This window comes from Neopelma chrysocephalum, unplaced genomic scaffold (assembly GCF_003984885.1).
Source record: "Neopelma chrysocephalum unplaced genomic scaffold, ASM398488v2 Primary Assembly neopelma1_43, whole genome shotgun sequence".
Lineage (NCBI taxonomy): Eukaryota > Metazoa > Chordata > Aves > Passeriformes > Pipridae > Neopelma > Neopelma chrysocephalum.
Window position 1 is genome coordinate 3199369 of NW_020897702.1, and position 20716 is coordinate 3220084.

Below are 20716 nucleotides of genomic sequence, written 5' to 3' on the forward strand. Positions count from 1 at the left end.
ATAGGAGAGAATTTTAGAAAAAAAGGAAGCTTTTGGAGAGGAAGCATAAGATTCTGTTGGGAATAGACATGCAAACACATGAGTGCTCTCTCTCACTCCCTGCTTCCCCCTCCCCCCCATGAGAGACAAATATGAAAGATTTCATATTTAGGAGGAGGAATCAAGAGTATTCTGATGAAATAAAAGCTTATTCTAGAAATACTCTGTCCTGACACAACAGAGATGACAGACTACATAAGATAATTTTAGGTGCCTTTGGCTGAAGTTTGTAATTTCTTTATTTTTTAGATGATATTATTAGTCTTGAAGATCTAAATAAAAATCACCAAGAGAATCAAGATTCTTCTGAAACACTTCCAGGCATGGAGCTGTTTCAAGGGATGATAGAAGAGAACATCATGACCTGCACCAGGACTGGCTGTCTGGATGCTGCATTTCATCAATCATGACTATCTTAAATTCTGCATGAACAGGTAATCAGTCACACTTGTGAATGTGTTTCATTCTTTTTTTTACATTTGACGAAACATCTAAAGAACACTGTTTGTTATATCTTTTAAGGTGCAATTAGTATCCCCCAAATTACTTGTTTTTCAATTCAGTTAAGGTTGAGGGTTGTTCTGGGTTTGGGTTTTTTTAAGCCTGAATGGGGAAATGAAAAGGCAGTATTTGGTTATTAAAGGCATATGATTTTTTTTTTTCTCTGAAATCTAAAATCTGCCTGGTAAAGTAAAAGCAGTGTGGTAGGATGCCTAAGAGCTGGACTTCATTCCCAGTTTGGTTACTGTGGTAATCTGTTATGAGTCATCACAGTCCTATTTTCCTCGTCTCTTTAGCATGGAGAGCAATGCTGCCTTCGTTAAGGGTCTAAGAGCCCTTATGAGTAATAAAGCCGTATTTCACCAAGTTATGAAAAGTGACAGCCCTCCTTTTTAGTAGAGAATCAGCATCAGGACATCACAATAAGACTCCAATATATTGAAGTGTTAATTTTTCATTAATGTTTTAATTTGGTGTGACAAAGTGTGCTACTGAGTATTAGAAATTATGCTATCGTGTTCTTGCTTGTCTTGTGAATTTTTGAACCCTTTGGTAACCTGGTAAAGTTTCTCCAGTTTGTTTACGTGATATATTCTGGGTAGATTGTGATAAGAAGGAAGGACTTTGGGTTCCAGCTGGAAAATGCTAGCTTAACTTCTGTGTCATTTGCCATCAGTTGTTCTTTCCAAAATGGAAAATGAATTAATCTGTAGCTTTTAAAGAAGGAAACTGAGGTACACAGAAATAGAATAACTTGTATCATGAGCAAACTGAGCCAGAAAAAAGATTCCAGATTCTGAAGTTTAAATTATTCCCGTCCAGACATCACAGGACCATTGAAATATCATCCTTGTGGGGTCTGGTTGGGGGTCTTTGTCACCCTGTGCCTGACCTGAGCATGAGTCGATGGCTGGAGTAGTCAAAGAGGTGGATGTGCACTGTGTTGGGACACCTATAAAAGCAAAAGTCAATGTTGTAGCAGGTTTTTTAATTTTCACGGTAGAGGTTCGTGTTAAGAGGAAGTAGTTGAATAGTTTGGGTTGGAATTGAAACCTCTTGAATGGAGTTTGATTTGATTATGTGCATTTTTATATCATTGATTACAAAAATGACATTGCAGGCCATTTGCTGATTACCCTGTGCCATCTACTGACATAGGAAGATGAGGTGAATCTCTTAGTGAGTGAACCACTTAGTACAGACAGCACTGATCTCACACGTTTCTGTCAGGATGGATCATTAATAACATCAAGAACTTCTGGTAGTGATATTGTCCTCTTACATAATCAAATACTACAATATTTGTTAAGCAAATTAAAAAAAATTCTAACCAAATACTTAGCCCTATGCCTGCTACGTATTTTTAGAAGTTACTTATTTATAATATTGCACATATGAACACACTAGAGGCAAGATTTTGCCTTATGGTACTGACTAACTGTCTATGGCATTTGTATCCTAAGCTACTATCCAGAAATGTTCAGGTTATTGATTAAAATGTTCATATGTTAAAGAAACAGATGTGGAGAGCTCTGTTATCTTCCCAGGAGAAAATTGTGATTAACATGAATTTATTTTTTTTACCTTTGTGTGCTACAAGAAAGGAAGGACAGACGCTAGCAGAGTATCATGCCTCATTGTCCACACCTCTATCTGTCTTTTTCCATTAGATTTACCCCTTTTGTCTGTCTGCTGTGCTAATCCCAAAATTGTCTTCCTCTCCCTCTTGTCGTGAGTGCAGCAGAAGTGACCCGCAGCCCTGTGCATGTGTGACCCAGCCACTGTCTGCTGTCATTAAACCCAGATTGTTATGTGGTGTTGCAGTCTAGTGCTCTACTGCGTTGGCTTATGTTAGTTCTAGGGAATGTAGAATCAAAGCAATGCAGATTTTGCCATGAAAGAAGACTCCCAGTCAGTGTTTGGTTTATAAAAAGGTCTTGCACATTCTCTGCAGAGCTCAGTCATGGAAATCGATGCTGGGGGGGTGGTTCAGTTGGAGTTTCGTGTTGGGAGGAGGGAAGTTAGTCAGGAAGTTTTGGGGGTGTTTGCTTTGGTTTGGTTTAGTTCAACAACTGAAATGAGTCAGGGAAAGTCCTGAAGGCAGTTGGAGGGAGAGGATGGGACAGCAGAGGTCAGATGGGTTTAGGCTGCTCTGGAGCTGTGATCTGCCTTCTCAGACCAGGCTGATGAATGGCTTGCTGCTGCCAAAGGTATGAAGTGCCCTTCCTGCCAGCCCTGCTTCAGAGATCAGCTCCAACATTTCCTGACTGACATGAAAGCTATAATTTAGCTCGCTAACCCTGCAGGAAACAAATGGATAGTTTTCTGCTGGACTGACAAGTTTAGATAAGCTGTAAAGCCCAATTCAGTGCCAAAGCTGGGGCAAGGGAGCAGATGAGGCTGTGCTGCTGCAGATACAAGGAGAGGACGTGCAGGGCGCCCTGTTTGGGTGTCAGTCAGCTCTGATACCAGAGACCACATACTATGCAACCAAACCTGCAGATGAAGGGCTGCTTTTAAGGCTTTTAGTCATACAAATGTAGGATGTTAAAAAAATTAAAACAAGAAATATATATGAAAAGGAAGAAGCATGTCTTAGGTTTTTCAGTTGGCTCATGCTCACAATCAGGCACAGGATACAGGGTGACAAAGACCCCTAGCCAGACCCCACGTGGGTATTCCAGCAGTCCTCTGAAGTCTGCATGAGTAGGTACTGTAAAAGGCAGGTGAGTTTGTCTGATTGATGGTGCCCCTGGTTTTGAGGGATAAGGTTGTCTTTCCTCACCACAAGGGAATTCTCCTCTGGTCTCCGATTAAAGCAGACTTGCCAAGAATGATGTCCCAGAGTGGTTGTAAAACTGCTCAAGTGGACAACTGTAAATGTTGAAATGGATTTGATTTCATCAAATGCTGGGGGGGAAAAAAAAGCTAAGAAAATTGAGACATTTCTACTGAAAACTTTTAAAAACATAGGAAATAAATGGAGAGCTAATACGATCATTCAGTCCCTTCAGATTGGAAAGTAAACTGAGCATTACTGGCCAAGTGCAACTTAAGCTGTTAGCCAGATGATTGTTCTTCTGTACTCATGTTGTGTAAAGGTGTTTTCATTCCAGTGGGAGAGTGAACAGTGTTGGTGTTCCTCTGTGAAAATACAGGGTTAATCTCAAGCTGTTGTGAGAGTTCCTTATTGAAGCATTGGCAGCACATCAGTATTTGTTCTGCAGATTAAGCAAGAGTTCCCAGTTTAAAAAATGTTGAGATCATTGAAAACAGCATTATTTTGGTGCCTGTAAGTTCTTCTTAGACAAGGACTCACAAGTGCCAAACACAATACAAATGTAGCACAAGAAGACAGAACCTGATGTCAGTGTAAGCATTTATCTGCAAGACCACTGCAAAATAAAAGCTGCCATGTTTCTTTTTGAAAGAGTAGTGTTCAGGAACTCCCTGCAGGAAGACTTCTTCCACAACAGCCTGGTAGGGTGTGGCTTTGATGAGACAAATCTCTTGGTGCTGTGCGTTATCACTCCTCCTTTCCCTGGCTGTGCTATTCCAGCACTTCCCATTGCTGCGTGCAGTGCTTCTGCAGCGTGCAGTCAGAGTGAAGCAGTTCAACTCCGTAATCCAATGCATGAAGACATCCAAAAAGTTTTTTGTCTAGACCATGGAGCTCATGTAGAGTCCATGAGATAGCAGGACTAAGGCAAAGGAACAGGAACATATAGCTGGGTCAGGCAGGACTGTCTTTCATCTAGCATGAAGAAATTAATCTAGAAGATACAAAGCAAACTAAAGCAGTCTTCCAGTATTGCCACAGAAAATATCATCCCATGGCCAAACCACTTTTAGTTGGTACTTTGATACCACGATAATAATAAAAAAAAAGAGATTTCTCTGTCCTTTGACAATTAACCACTAATAATAAACAAAATGAAGCATGAAAAAGTGAACAGAATTATAAGCAGAAAACCTCACCTACTTTTTTCAGTGCTTACCAGAATACCTGGTCCAAAAATGACTTTAGCAGAGAGTATAATTACCTAGGGGGAATAAGAGCTGCCCACAGCAGTGTTTCTGGAGCTCTCAGAAAAGACTAGCCATTAGATTGGGTTGTGTGGGTGCCTCATATGAACTCTGTAACTTGGAGGTCTGTGAGGTCCTGAGTGAATGTAACAGGGTAAACAATTCATATTGTAACAAAACAATTATGACATGTAGCTGTACAATATTAGTTTAGGTTGACAACTGTTCATTATATAGGGTTTGTGAAGTATAGAGAAAAAAAATCCACTGTGTTACTCTTCTCCCTGTTTTTTAGCCTTGAGATTGTTAGGTCCTTATTGCCTCTAGTTTTGACATCCAAATTCTTCTCTTCCTTTTCCATTCTCCCTGCATTTCTTTATTTTCCCTTTGTTTTCTATTGTCTTCTTCCTCTCCGTTCTTTTTAACTTTTTAAAGAAATAACCAACAGCTGAGTGTGAGAGACTTTAAAAAATGTCAGACAGGTGAACTCTTCTCAGTCTGGATTTTCTTTCTCAGGTCTCAGCTGTTAAAAGTCTTGTGTCAGCCTGTGTTGTTGTGGTATTTCAGCAGAACCTGTTCTCTTTTTATTTCAGAAACTTCTTGCTTTGATTCCACCATGGAAGGACTTCAGTTGGCCACTAAGGATTTTAAATGTGAGGGATAACCTGGAAGAAAGAAACCACTGTAGATTTTTTTTTTCTTTGTCTGTCTTCTCTCCCACAGCCCCCCCGTATCAACCTTTCTGTCCATGTAATAATGATCAAAATTGAGATAACTTTGGGTATGGCAAAATGTCACTTTCTGAAGCCATTTGGGATTTATACTTTCTCTATACAACCTCAAGTGTGGTACAAACAGTTTGAGAGCGGAGACCAGAAGCATCTGTTGCCATGGGGTGTGGGCTTCAGGCTCTGGTATTTAATTTACTTGTGTGGGGATCCAAAATGTTGCCACACAGTGATGCTTGCCTGCAGGGAAAGGTGCCTGTTACATGTGCCTACTTCTGCCTTTCACCCTGTCAGTCATAATTACATCCTAGTCCCTTTACAACCTCAAGTGAAATAAATCTTTATCAGTCACTCCTAATCATTCATCCAGAGGTACACAACTTACCTTCTTTTCTCCTGAAATGAGGCTTTATGCTTCCCTTTATGCTTCCCTTCAGCTAGACTCATTTGGGACTACAGAAATAAGAAAATTTCACTATAGACCTGATTCAAATACACTGGAGGAAGGATGTATATGGTTTGTGTTAGACTGAGAAGATGTATAACTAGCACTGGTAACTAGTGATTTGATGTTTCTGTTAGAGGTATTAGAAATATTTACATATGTAGAGTGAGATAAATTATAATTAATTATAAAGAGCAACCTCTGTCAATTATGAGGCATGCATAAGGCTGGACATTTCTTTGTAGGGAGAAGGAGAGACATAAAAGACAACTGTCACCTCACTTAACAGTGAAAAGTGTGAGAAAAGATGAATGAGAAGAGGAGAAGCAAGGAAACTTAGGTTGTGTCTACTTATCAGAAATATTTCCCACTTCCGAGCTTGCAGATCCAGAATATTTATCCATTTGTTCATTCAACTCCTCTTCCTCACCTTTCCCTGCACCTGTTTCATTATGCACCAGTTGATGAGTCAGGACCTGACTGCACTCATGCTGAAGCTCCGCTACAGCCTAAATTGCCAACATGTCCCCACTTTCTACCTAAATACTGTATCTACATGGGAGCAGTCAACAATGTATGCATTTCTAAATTAATGTTGTACCATTGGTGAAATTTACTGGCCACACTGTCTTAATGCATTTCCCAAGTACATGTGTGTGTTTTCCTTGGCTGGGAATGTGCTGCTCTCCTACCAGCAGAACATTATACAAAATGTAATGGGGAGATGGAGGCTAATTCATGCCAGCCCTAACTGCAGCTTCAGACTTAGGTGAGGTACCAGTGGCAGCAGCAAAGTTAGTTTGATTTCAAGAAAATGTCACTCAAGGATTAATCCTGTCTTCCTGCTTCCGTTTACTGAGAGAGAAATCTGAATGCCTTTATTTTCTCTTACTGGATAATGACCTTACGGAAGGCTTAAAATAAAAACAGTTTTCAAAATCTCGCAGTATTCTAATATGCACAAATCATGTTATGCCTCCTAGGAGGTTGTTGCCAATTTGAGTTTACTTTAACCCTCCCCTCTGCAGTATCTATGAATTTCAAATTTTATGTATCTTTTTTCCTGCCACTTTTTTCCCACTTGCTTCAGCTTCAGTTAGCGTTGGTGTGCCACGTACCCAGGAGCTAAGCTTTCTCCCTGTACATGAACCCTCTCCTTAGCACTATTGGCAAACATCAGAACCTAAGGCTTCAGCCTTGAGGTTTGGTGGCAGTGTGTCCCTGTGGCATAGCTGAGGCTGGCTTCTAGCCAAGCTGGGATTGATGCTGTGTGTGATTCTAAGAGGTGGTACTACACCAACTATTTTTGGGTTTACTAGAAACTATAATTTCTTTTGCTTCTGTAGTGATCAAATTAATGCACATCAGGTTTTCTTCAGAGGAAATAAATCTTGTTAAACTTCCTTTACTTTCTCATGTGATAATGTGTTTGAAAAAAAAAATTAGGGTGGTGTACTGAGCGTGATGCACAGGGTCATCCGTGCGGTGCAGGGTGGTTGTTTAGCTACATCCCCTTGATGGTTCCCTCTCAGGCCTGCCCTGTAGTTCGCGGTACGTACAGGCAGCACATGGGATTGAACACTTTCAGCGCTGGCTTGTGTTCTCCTGCCTTTGAAAATTTGGAGATTAATCCTGATTTTAATTAATCAAAGATGGTATCTTTGGGCTAAAGTTCCGGGTCGAAAGCGGGTGCCGCAGCTGAGAGTTCGGCGGTACGAGCCGCAGATGCCCGTCCTTGCCTGTCTCTCTCTCCTTAAGGCAGCTTTCGATTTCACGGGGCACAGGCTCGGGCGCCCGGGCCATGGAGGGACGTGGGTTCCCGCCCGCCCGCGGGGGCCGTGGGACGCGGCCCCGGGGCCGGGGCGGGGGCCGGGCTGGGGAGCGGCTGCCACGGGCCCCCCATCCCAGGCCGGCCCCGGCCCCGCTCCCCGCCGGTCCCGGTCCCGGGGCCGCGGCAATGGACGAGCGGCTGCTCCGCGCCCTCGGGGGTCTCAGCCTGGGGCCCCAGAGGGGCCGCGGCGGCGGGAGGCTGGTGCTGCTGCGAGGGCTGCCGGGCGCCGGGAAGAGCACCCTGGCCAGGTAAGAGTGTCCCCCGCCCTGGCTCCGGCCGCCGCCCGGCCCCACCGCAGGGTATCGGATGCGGGTGCGGGGGCAGGAGCGGAGCGGCCGCAGGGGCCGAGCCCGGCAGTGCTTCGGGAGCCGTGTGCCCGCCCGGACCCCGCGCCGCGGCGGAGAGCGGGGCACGCTCGCTGCAGACCCCGCAGGGGCACTGGGGCTGGTTTGGGGGCTCGGGGGAAAGCGGGAGCCTTGACTGATGGCAGCCGCTCGGAAACCCTCCACATCCCGGCTCCAGGCCCGCTCCAGGCTGCGCTGCTCCTGGTATCTGTGGCTGGTCTGGGTGTCCTGCCCGTGGGACCGTGGGTGCTACTGTTCCCAGCGAGCGTACTGCAGGGAAGCTTCTAGGAAGTTGGACTGAACACTCCGACCAAGGTGGTGGTTGTTGTTTCTTTTCTAAAAAGCGTCAGATTGGTGGTGGGGCTTTTTTCTCTGGTATTTTTGTTGTTGTGGGTTTTTTTTGGTTTGGTTTGGGCGCTTTTTTTCGGTTAATCACAAACACAGTAAAGCACTCCCTCTCTCTGACTGAAAATTGACAACTCTGACTTATGTTTTTGTGATGTCCTGCACTCCTGGTCAGAGCTGTAGGGCTGTGTAAAATGGGCAGAGGAGACCAGTCCCCTCTCTGACAGCTCAAAGATTGATTAAAAATAGGTGGAAGAACCCAGTGTGGAGTACTGGGAGACAGCACTGCAGTCAGCATGACAAGAGTGTAGCTGTAATCTTGTATCACAAAATTTCACAGTCTGGTATCACACAGCTCCCAGTGCCACCCACTCTCTATCAAAAGAGGAACATTCACTGTCTTCTTACTCTGCTGGGGTGAGGAACCCATGCTGGGATCATGGGCTGCCACAGGAAGGGCTCTGCTGTGAGAGGTGGCAGCATGAAGCTAAGTGATACACTGAGTTCATCGTTTCCTCTTCTTAGTGCAGTACTTCCCTGTCACACTGGGCCTTCTGCCTCACTGCACTTTGGCAAGTGAAGTTATTTTATAAACGGCCAAATGCCCTGTTTTATTCACACCCAAAATACACGTCTTTCCCATAAGAGGCTGTGTAAGTGCAGGCCTGCTCCTTCAGAGGAGTTGGGTCTTCTCATAGCAAAGCAAGAATGTAATGGTTTGGGGCCATATTCTTAGGCAGCACAGGTAACTGACCCACTTGTATCTTTTAGGTCAAAACACAAGGTTAATTATTAATGACAGAATTACAAAATCAGGTGTAAGTATTGTTTTAATTCCCTGTGAGATGAATGTTTATCTTACTCTGTTTCCAGCCCCTGTTAATTGTATCATTGCATTTAGCTGTTCAGAAGTGCACAGATTGAAGGACAGCCGTTAGAGCAACATTTAATACCTCTCCATTAACTCTGACTAGATATGGAAGGACTGTGCCCAAAAACTTCTTTTGTTATTCCCACACTGTGTAGCTTGTGGTGTTGGCAAATGCAATGTGCCAAGCAAGGCAATGTTTGCAGAAAATGACAGCAACAAAGCTCATTGTAAGATCCTACTGGAGGAGGAAGGTGGTTGTTTACTTGCAAAAGCCCTCCAGAAACTCGTTTTATGGATTCAAATTTATTTTCTCAGATTTTACTCACAGTATCACAGCTAAATACCTGCAGGCACCAAGATCCATGTGCAGCAAGATGCATGTGCACAGGTGGTCTGCCCAAAATCAGAGCGGTCAAGGGCCTTCAGCTGTCCCATCCTTACTTCTTCTGCTGGATTGCTCTCAGTTGGTAGTGACAGGGTGAGTTTTGGTCAGGTCTGGTGTGCCATCTTGCAGCCAGCAGCTTCTATGGCTGCCATCTTTTTGCATCCAAATTCAGCTTACTTGGTGCTTCATGAACCTTAGGTGTTGGGGTTTTTGTCCCATTATTTTAGTTTTCCCATTTTGGGCGTCTTTTCAGGCTCCACGCTACTTCTGGAACGAGAGGAAGGAGGCAGGTGTGTATGGGCTGATGTGACCCGCTGGCCATCCTCCTGCTCTCAGAGCATGAGTCTTCCAGCAACGTGTGCCTGGTGCTGGGCCTCAGCTGAGTGCTGGCCTTGGGAGGGGTGTAAGCAGCACCTTTCCCAGATTTATTGCTGTTAATGATGTTCTTGGCTGTCAGTGTGTACCATTGTTTTAGCCTTTGCTCTGTTGTTTCTTCTGATGCTTTCATACACACTTCCCTTCATTCATTCATTCATTCTTCCTATCAGCCAGCATTTCAGTTACAACCTGTAGATCTTTACAGTGCTCAGAAGTCACAAACTGTGCACTGGTGATATCACAGCCCAGTCATAGCTCCAGGAGAAAGGCCCCTTTTCAGGTCATCACAAAATCTTAAGGAACAAACTCAGATCCATGACTTGTTTCCCTGACTTTTCAGTGTCACCTCGCTCAATTTGGACACAGCTTTGTAAGATTTAGGTACAGCATCTTCATTAAAATGATTTCTGAACCCCAGTTGTTCTCCCAGCTCAGAGCAGCCTGACATTGGCGTGGATCAGTTCAGGTCTGGTTTTGCATTTCCAGTAAAGACTAAAAAGGATCCATTTGCGATTATTGAAGAATGAGGAGTTGGTCTGCTCACCACCAAGTTCCAAAACTTTCCAATTGCTTCGCTGTTAAGAATATGCTTCCCTGAACCACATATTTTGGGTGACCCCAACCACCTCGTTGTAACTGTTCACCACACCAGCAGAAGCCCATAGGAGAAGGGGCAGCTGGAGTCACATCTCCAGCGGTCTCCATCAGGCAGGTGTGACACACTCCTCCTGAACACATTGTCATCGACTTCACAGTACAGGTTTTATGATCAAACTGAGGCAACTACTGAGAAAACAGTTAACTGAGGTTCAGTAGCAGGTACAGCTTCCAAAAATGTCTCCAAAAAGTAAAATGAGCTGCATACAAACTCATACCTGCTTCCCCAGCAAGCTCTTTATTGCATGGTAGGTGCACTTCCAGCTCTTCTACAATACATTGCTGTGTTGCACAGCTCAACTTACACATAAGCCTTTATCTAGCAGTTTAACTCAAGCATTAAGCTGGGCATGATCAGACATGTAACTTTTCAGCCACTGCTGTTGATTTACAGCTCAAAATGAGGTTGTTCTTGTACTCCCTTATGAACCACAAAGGGAGCAATCTTCCAGAACAGAAGGGAAAAAATGTACTGGCACTGAGGCATCACTGCTTGGCATAATCCACGTCTTGTCCAGTTCTCCCTGCTGCCGTTGCCTGGTTCATCCCAGCACCTCCAGTCCTGGCCTGACATGTAACCAGCATCCGACCCTGAGCAGCGTCTGACCCCGTTGCAGAGCTGCAGCTCTGACGGGTTCATGGACTTCAGCTCTGCAGCTCCTGCTTCCAGACAGCATTGTTATTGTAAACATTTCCCCTTGTATAAAACCACTTCAGGTGAGTCTCCTGAATGTGTTGATCAAATATAACATCATCCTGTTTCTTTACAAAATGGAGCCATGGCTTGAGCCCCTGTGGGTGAGACACAAAGGTGTGTCTGTGCTTTACATGCAGCACCTGATTGACTCCATCTGGCAAAGTCCTCTGGGCACTAGAAATTGTTCAAACATTGTAAACAGGTGATAATGCTGAGCATGTGCACCAGATCTCACAGTTCTGCTTTTCTGCTGAAACAAAAAGCTTTCAAACACCTTTTAAATGCCACAGAATGCAACATAAAGTGTTGGGAAGAGTGACCAGAGCAAGTGGTTGCATGTGGTGTCAGTATGTATATGTTCTGGTCTCCAGGTGTATGAGAATATACTGGCTCTGAGATCTGCCTGACATAGCATTCTGCTGCCTTCTGATAATGTTCCTTCCAATCTGCTTACCAGGCTCAAATCAAAAATTTATTTTCAAATTTTCTAATGAAAAAAGCATGAGAGCCTATGGAATACAGTTATGGAATTTTTTTATCTCCAATGATTATTTTTGTTTACATTATTATAAAATTGTTACAGTTAGAATATGAAATAATTGTTTGAAAGCACTGAAGATTCTCTTTAGGGAAAAAAGGGACTTCAAAAATGTTATAAGTCCTGGGAACACATCTTCAGATGAATAACACAGGAGACGCCTTTAACCCACCTGTCTCTTCAGTGGGGCAGCTGTTACAATGCTACTGTGGTCAAACAGAAACAAAGCTCTATTTTCAACAGAAAGAGTCTCCTTTTTTGATCTCAGCAGCCACGATAAATGTGGCCAGGGAGAGATAGCAGGTGAGTGTCCACCAACACCAGCCAAGGCGCTATGTTGTTTAGAAGCATTGTTGCTACCTGGGCTGCCAGAGGAGTTGGTGTGGGCAGGCAGTGAAGCTTCTGCCTCTGCAGCTTCATATTTCCAAGGTCTTTATGAGTTCCCAGGCCCTGCTGTAGATCATGAGGTTTGCCACTGTTGTGTCAGAGCTGAAGAACTGAAGCATCTGAAAGTTTTTTTTTCCTCAACTGTATCAGCCAGTCTAATGAGACACAGTACTGCTTCACTGTGCAGAAGGGGTAGAAAGGGGTTGAGGAGATTTGTTGTAAGCAGAGGAAACATCCCCCATGCTCTTCTTACTTTCTTATCCTTTGTATTTTCTGAAACAGCAAACTTTCCTTTAGCAAGATATAGAGCGTACCACATTCTGTATCCACTGCGAGATGGAGAGATTGTGCAATCACTGTGTAATTACATTTCCCAAATTAATACTGAACCTTTGACAGATGCTGCTTGTCACAACACAGTGCTTCAAGTTCAATGGTTTCTTTATAAAATGCTAATATACCTCCTATGTATCCTTTGATCTTGCAAAGAGAGCCTGGTGTGATTATGCAAACCCGTCTTCTAAACCACCTTGCAGTCCTGTGAAGATTGTACAAGGCTTATTTCTTAAGAAACACATTAAAGAGGTTTGGGCGCCTTTTGAAATTATAAGGGACAGAAGAAACAGGATGGGCAATAGGGAGGGGATTACAGAAATGGTGGTAAACTCCAGTGACTGGTTGTTTTAGAAAGCTACAAGTTAAAATCAGCAAAATAAGCAGAAGGTAAAACACCTTTTTCCCACTTAATGTTTTCTTATGTTGCTGTTAGTAGGAGCTTGTTTGGTATGAATATAGCAAATGTGAAAGTAATTTATGACTCTTAGCACATTTTGTGCCATATTTTTCCTCCTTTGGCACACAAGTTTTATTTACTTTATTATCAGTATCAGAGTAGTTAGACTGAGTTTACAGATAGTCACATACAGTTTAGATTGCTTAAGGGTTAATATCAAAACTCTCATGTGAGTGTGCATATATGTGTTGAAAATTCAGTAAAGTATGTGCTAAGAAAATTATTTTAAAATTTGCACTGTTTGAGAATATGTTTAAGAGAAATACTGAGCAAGAAAAAAATAGTCTTGAGATCTTTTATTAATGTGTACAATTTTATGTGCCTACTAGTAGCTAAAGAGATGACAGGCATTTTAGCAGGCATTTTTTTAGAGAAGAAATTGCAATGGGTAAAGCAGTGAGAAAGGTGAGGTGCTGAATCGAAGTGAGAAGAGCTGAATATATCAGTTTCTCAGCACAGGAGTAACCAGATAAGCATTAGGTGTTGCCAGGCTTTTCATGGTAAGAATTCTTTGCCTAGGACCAAAATTAAAGCAAATATAATTTGACTGTTTGCTAACAGTTTAAAGCATGACTTTTTCTTAAATCTTTTTGTCCAGAGTAATTATGCGATTAAAGCATGTCTTTGGAGCTAGAAGATAACAACATGTAGGTGCTAAATGACACTTAACAGTGGGCACAGCCCAGTCCTGGCTGTCAGCCAGCAGTGAGCCTCTATTCTCTGGGAGGGTTGTTACAACAAAATAATATCAATTAATCAGCAGATGGTAGGAGTTACAGTGGAGACTGAGCAAAGTCAGAAGCTGACCTTTTTTCAGCTAAATGCAACCCGCGATCCTAGTGAAGAATTGCTGCTTGCAGGCAGATTAGGGTAAAACTGGTAAGTAAATGGTTAGGACAGAGCTAGATGACAGAATTAGGCTTTTTCTGTCTGTGTGTCTGTTTTTTTTCTGATAACCTAAAGGCACCTTTTCCCTTGCTGTTGCTCATGTAGATATGACATTGAGAAATAGTTGGTTTACAGCTTGTGGGTATGGAAGAAAAGCATTTTATTAGGGAAGCTGAAATGAATCACAGGGACTGGAGACCATGTGAGATGTGAGATAGGAGGGCAGCAGCATTCAAGTCTGAGAGCCACAAGGTTTCTTGGTTGACCTTTCTTTTCCTGAGACAGTTTGGGCCTTAGGGAGACATAGATTAGAGAGATGATGCCATGGGCTCTCCCTGACTTCTTGCAGAGATTCCCTCCTCCCCCAGCACCTCTGTGACTGAAAAAAAATAGACAGTTCTGTCTATGGACACAAACAAATCTGGATTATAGAAAAATAGGAATACAATTTCATATTAAGATTTTTTATGCTCTCTAAGGACTGGCAGAGGAATGCTTCATATTTAAACCACCTCACAAGCCAGCACTTCCACCTCCTAGAGCCAGTCACAACCTTTGAGGCAGATGGTCAGTTTACAGCATCCCAGGTCTGCAGGAGCATCACTATGGGATGCACATTGGTGCAAAGGGAAGGGGGTTTGCCCTGTGCCACTGACCACAGCGGTCTGTTTTATGGATCTATAGCCAATCTGGCAATTCAGATTTGTTTTTATAAACACATTTAAAAGCTGAAAAGATATAAAAATGACTCAATTCTACAAGAGGAAGATTAAGTGAAACAGGGATAAGTACAAGAACTATAAAACTGCAACAAATAACACAAAATATTGACTTATCATTCAGATACTTGTTTGCAAATAATAAATAAATAAAGTAAAAAGTGCTATCTGCTTTCTAGCCAAAAACCCCCCAAACTGATGGTACTCTTGGCCATCTTACTAAATGACAAATCCTTCCTCCTTATCTTCTGAAATCTTAGTAGAAAAATTCCCATGGTCAAATTGTCTTTTGACACCAACTTCCATGGGATAAGCAGGTTTGGGTTGTTGGTTTTTTTTTTTTTATCTTTACAATGCCGCGTTCTCAGACAACTCAGAAAATTCTCAGATAACTCAGAAGGAAGACTGAATATATTAATATCATTAAAGACTTGGATGTTGGTAGTCCAGTGTAGATTTCTTCGCTGAATTAAAGAAATCAAGGCCATGCCTTCAAGCTCCATTTATTTCCTCCTATGTGTCCATCTACTGATTGCAGTATTTTCAGATCCTTTCAAGCTGGGATTTTTCAAATGAAGCACTGTGCATATTTGCAGAGCATTCAAATGGCTCTTGATTTAATGGTCCCTGTTAAAGGCATGTGTTACCATATACTAATCCTTCTTTCATCTTTTTTTTTCTGCAGACAACTGAAACGTGACTATCCCAGTGCTGTAGTTCTTAGTACTGATGACTTCTTCATTGAAAATGGTGTATACATGTTTGAGCCTGACTTCCTAGAGGATGCACACAAATGGAATCAAAAAAGAGGTGCCTGAACTTCATCCAGGGGTTGTGCAGTCTGTCTTTAAACTTAGCCCCCAAAATAAAATATCTCAAAGTGATGTCATACACTGCAGTTCATGGGGTATTGGTTGAAAAAATACATTTACCACTTCTGATTTTATTTCTTCTGATTTACTAGAGAGAAATTTGTAAATGAAAAAATGCTGAGGTTGATAGATGTTATTTTGGAAAGTAAAGCAGTGACCATTTGGAAGCACTGCTGAAACTTGGTAAGAACAGGTGCCATACAGATACCAGCTCAGCAGCTGCTCTCTGCAGCTGTAGGCACCTCAGCCTTATGACTTTAACTTCTTAGATGTCTGTCCTGACCTGGAAGGGGGTGTTACGGGGTGGGGAGGTAGTGATAGGAGGAAAACTCAGAAACTGAGTTATGAGTTTGAGAATTAAACAACCCAGGTCTCTACTTCAGAGACAACAACGTAACATGCTTTTGTGGCTGCGTTGTGAAGGAAATTTTGGCAATGACAAACATACTTTGAGATGATATAACAGGCATCTTCTACAAACAACAGTAATTTTTAGCTGTTCCAAATATGTTCTATGAGAGCTTCAGATGGTGGTACACAACACAGCCAGCAGCTGCACCACCTCCTCTGGGAGAACTCCAGCTGGGCACTGGCCTCGGCTCCCGTTTGGATGGTGGCTGCAAACCCAAATCTAGTGGGAAACAAGTATGTGAGCAGTGGGCAAGAAAGGACACTTTGGGGCTAGTAAGGCCTGGATCAGTCTGTTATTTGATACACTTTACTTAATGTGTTACATTGCAGCACGCAAAGCAATGAAGAATGGGAAAAGCCCGGTTATTATTGACAATACCAACATCCATGCTTGGGAAATGAAGCCGTATGTGATAATGGTAGGGAAACCTCTGATTTATTGCTTTTATATGCTCAGCTATGACATTTACAAGGTGATCTGACTGAAACAGTTCTTAACATGGCTAAAAATAATTACTTCACTTTCCCCATTGTTCTCTAGTTGTAGTGGATATGGTGGATATTGTGACAAAGTAGGGGCAGAGGTGCCAGTGTAGTTGTTTTAGCCACTCAGCTCTAGAATTCAGTGAAGGCAAAATGGTTTGAAAAGATTAACAGCCTTTGAATCTCCCTTGTTACTTCTTGGTCATCAGGATGTCATCCCCTTCCCCGGTAGTGACATGAATTGAACAGTTCTGTCAATTGTTTGTTGACAAATATACCAAGATATGACTTACAATTTTAGTTCATAAGTTGTGAAAAATACACCATACAGAGTCTTTGAAGATGCATTGATATATCATGTCAGTAGTTCTGGCAGAGATGGCAATATTTTTAGTACAGTTGCATTGTGTGGCCTGTCTGCTAACATTAAACTCATGCTTCTCTTCGTGGGTTATGGTCTTGTCAGTTAAGAATTTTGGGTCTAAGTATTGCTTAGCATAGAAGAGGCAGGAATTAATAGTGGGTGCTGGAAAGCCTCACAACTCTAGCAGGAGTTGCGAATGCTTGTGGGTGAATAAGAAGCAAGTAGAGGGCACAGACAGAGGTGGGCAAGATGTAAAAAGGTCAATAGATTTCCCTGCCTCCTTCCCCAACTCAAAAGTAATCAATAACTGTATTTAATACATATATATGTACATGTATGGGGGTTTTTTTATGTGTGTATGTACATATATATACACACACACAAATATGTTCCTTTACCTTGAAAAAAATGGAGTACTGTAGACTCAATGGCTGGGAATAACATGACTGATAGATGTTGACCTCACACTTCCAGAAACTCCAGACTGGGATGGTCAACCTGTAGCTCTTGAACCATCAGTGACTTCAGAGAGATAAAGTGCCAAGATCCTGTTGCCATGGGGGATGGGGACTGGGGGCAAGGCTGAGGCAAGTTTTGCTGGGAAACCCAAATCCCTTCATATAGAAGGAAATAAACTCAGACCGGCACTGTGATGGCAGTCACGGTTATCGTCCTCTTTCTGGCTCCTGGTACATATGACAGATAACATCTCTTAGCCTGGTAAAATCTCAGGGGGTCTAGAAGATTGGCAATTCCTGAGCTCGGCAGCCACACATCTAAAACTTCTGTGTCCTTCAGGCACGTGAAAATAGATATGAAGTTACGTTCCAAGAACCAGATACACCCTGGAAGTTCAATGTTCGAGAACTGACAAGGTACGTATTTTTCTCTTTGATATTGCAGACAGCTTCTCATTTTGTAGATGTGTCCTGATAAAGGACAGTCTTCCTCCTCTTCACATACCCTGAAATGTAGCCTAGTAAATGACAACAGAAGGATTGTTGTGGAAACTTTCTGGTACCGAGTACCTGGTCTGTCGTGAATTCAGCCCTGAAAAGGCCTGACTGTGCTGAAGTGAGACAGGCAGTAGTAAAAGCAACAAGGCCTTTTTATGCTGCAGGCTTTTTGGGTCAGAAACCCTAATTTTCATTCTGTATTTTGAGCAGCAGTCTTTATGTTTGAGCACAAAACCATATCTAAGCACTACAGACAATTTTCAGGCTTCTATTCTTAAAATTTAACCATAACAAATATTGGCTTGCTATAGCGTGCAGGGATGATACATTGAGTGTGGCTAAGAAACCGGGTTCTAGAGGATCTTTGTAAAGATCTCACACACACACGGGATACAGTGAATGTATCAACTCTGTGTGGTAGGATTTAGAGGCAGCCAAATGTGTCTCTAGGTATGTTCGTTTGATTAGTGACTGCAGCGTTATTGGTTATATCAATGAAAAAAATTCATGTAGGCTAGTTTCTTAGCCTTTATCCAATCTGATGTAAAGTATACCTCAGTGAACTGTCTGTCAAACCCAGAAGCTAAACACATGCTAACTTACTTGTTATTGCAAGAAAACAGGGCATGGGTACTTCATTCCAATGGATGTATTTGTTTTGTACCAGCTAGGAACTCTAGTCAAAAGTTAGCACTGCTCCTTTCTGTGTCTGATGGAGACAAATGGCAGAGGGCCATGGCCCAGAGCACTCGTGGCTCTGGGGTGAGGCAGGACATGGCAGATGATGGCTCAGGGCTGAGGACAGCAACAGTCTTAACTGTCAACTGTGTCAGCTCTTGCTTTACCAGCACCAGCCACTTGTAGGGCATCACTGCAGAGGCAGAATTTAATCATTCATTGTAGGCTGAGTAACTCAGTAACTTGCATTTTGTGTTATTAAATATTTGAAACAAGTCGGCTTTTTACAGCAGCACTGTAAAACTAATTCAAATACACCCAGTTTTGCAGAAGGTCTGTGGTAAATGGTTCAGGGACAGCTGCAGGTTGCTTCCACATGGTGTCTTCACCAGCAATAGGGTTTGTGCTGGTTGCTGGCCCAGGAATGGGCTGCATGTGTGCAGGACTCTGGCTGCTGCAGGACCTCGTACCCACTTCACAAGTGGGATGTGCAGCTGGCAGCCTGCTGTGTTACTGTCACCCTGATTCCACTACAGAAAAACACATGTTGAGCAGTGCAGCATTTGCACAACACAAGGTTTTGAAAATATGGATGCAGGATAAACGTACATTCGAGATCACAAACTGTGCCTTATAGAGCTAAATGGCAAGCCCAAAGATAGTCAGGGTTTGCAAACTCACAGACAAACAGAAATTCCTGGTGGTCTTTGCAAAAATAATTCCCACTAAGTTGTGGAGAGACCGTGACTGTTTCTACTCTATCCAGAAAGCCCTGCATGTTTGAGCATTGTGTTCCCCTCCCTCTCAAACCTGTCATTTACAAGTCTGCCCTGGAGCCTGAGCCACATCATGTATGATTTTTTTACTACTTGTGCTCAAAGCAACAACATTTTTTGACCTCTGTATTTGCTGATAAATCAGCGTCTATGTTGGCTACAGCGCTTGTCTGCATTTCTCCAGATGTACCAAAGCTCACCTTGAGGCTAACAAGCTGTTAGTGCTAAACCCCAGCAATTCTCTATAAAATACTACACAGGTCTTCTACATAACTCTTTCATTTCAAAATATTTGTCAACTTCTTATGTCCTGGCTGCCCCCAAAAATACTGGTGTGACATTTTTCAGCAGTCACAATATTCTTAAGACGTTGGTAAAAGTAAACAACAATTTGTCAAAAACAGGCTAGAAATATATCAGTGGAGACATGAACCATTGTCCTATTTAGGACAACCTATCAGACACCTTAGCAAGCTGAAGATAACTTCTAATACATGGGCAGCTAAATACTTGTATTTTCTGTTAATTTTGACTCTGCAGAAGAAATATTCATCATGTCCCTCGGGAAAAGATACAACGGATGAAAGAACAATACGAGCACAATGTTACCTTCCACAGTGTTCTTCACTCTGAAAAACCAAGCAGAGATGAGGGAAGCTACAGTGGACCAAATGCATCTTATGGCATGGGTACCCATTCCAATCCTCTTTCAGACTTCTCAAGGAGAAGACCTCACATGACACGTCCAAACAACATGACATTTAACTGAAGAGGTGATTCCTTGGTGTGTTTTAATTATCAGGGTATAAAAGACTCTAGTTTTAAATTTTTTCTAAACTGTTTGTGTTTTTCTACTACATTTCTAAATTACTTTTATTTCTTACAAATCTTTAAATGGCATTGGTCTGTGATCTCACAGCTCTACATGACCAATCTAAGAACACTGTCCCCAGTACAAACTGTACTCCCTCTCATCCCTCTTCCACCAGGAAAATCCATCCAAGCATATTGTGAAATTTACTGGCTCTGCCACATCCATTTTGGATTATTTTTTTCTGCATCACACTCTGTCACTAACATTCCTAAATTATTTCTTTCTTAAAGGCCACGTGGCCAATTCCTTTATTCCTTCTCCATGCAATTGGCATTTCTTGCCATTTTAATACTTTATATCTGGCTGTATAAACATTTTGTATTTACTACTATCTTGCCTAGAGCATTTTTGTAACTTTTAGAGAGGCAAGGTGACTGGTGACAAAGGTAGCTCTAATATTTCATGCTGTTCCCTATCTCCACTGACTGGATTCATGCTGGTCTTACCTCACAGCCAAGGAGCTTCTCCAGCCTGGAAGCAAAACACTAACACACCAACCTGAGCCCTGCATCTTGCCAAGCCGTAGAAGTTCAATTGATCCTGAGATGGAGAGGCTCCTAAAATGAAACATTAGTGTTAGGCTTGTGCTTGTTAACTCCTAAGTAGGAACTGGGCTACAGGAGTAGGTCTGTACAGCTGAAGCACAAGGCTATCAAATACACTAACTCATAATGACTTAAGAAAGGAGGAAAAACCTGTTTTTGCTAAGGGGAAAAATCAACCTCTTCAG

General features: G+C 42.5%; 2 protein-coding genes across 6 annotated transcripts in view; both read left to right on the plus strand.

Annotated features, from left to right (window-relative positions):
- The window catches only part of N4BP2L2 (NEDD4 binding protein 2 like 2), a 47008-nt gene extending 39867 nt beyond the window's left edge, over positions 1–7141 (plus strand). For 4 of the 5 annotated variants that reach the window (XM_027677766.1, XM_027677769.1, XM_027677767.1 and 1 more), the window contains 2 exons: positions 289–473; positions 5160–7141. In XM_027677766.1, the coding sequence (XP_027533567.1) occupies positions 289–449 (161 nt within the window). In that variant the 3' untranslated portion in view covers positions 450–473; positions 5160–7141. Of the gene's footprint in view, positions 1–288; positions 474–5159 lie in introns of those variants that run through there. The other variant, XM_027677770.1, reaches the window with a different exon arrangement.
- Positions 7142–7696: 555 nt separating this feature from the next.
- On the plus strand, positions 7697–20110 carry N4BP2L1 (NEDD4 binding protein 2 like 1). The gene is made up of 5 exons (XM_027677774.1): positions 7697–7818; positions 15258–15382; positions 16186–16274; positions 17501–17577; positions 19653–20110. The coding sequence occupies exons 1-5, from the start codon at positions 7697–7699 to the stop codon at positions 19879–19881; spliced, it is 642 nt and encodes a 213-aa protein (XP_027533575.1). The 3' UTR covers positions 19882–20110.
- The last annotated feature ends 606 nt before the right edge of the window (positions 20111–20716 follow it).

Excerpts from the sequence above, each read along its gene's own strand:
- N4BP2L1 (XM_027677774.1), top strand. The coding sequence starts at position 7,697 with ATGGACGAGCGGCTGCTCCGCGCCCTCGGGGGTCTCAGCCTGGGGCCC. Across the intron at positions 7,819-15,257 it reads GGGAAGAGCACCCTGGCCAG|ACAACTGAAACGTGACTATC; the intron begins GTAAGAGTGTCC and ends TTTTTTCTGCAG. Across the intron at positions 15,383-16,185 it reads CAAATGGAATCAAAAAAGAG|CACGCAAAGCAATGAAGAAT; the intron begins GTGCCTGAACTT and ends GTTACATTGCAG.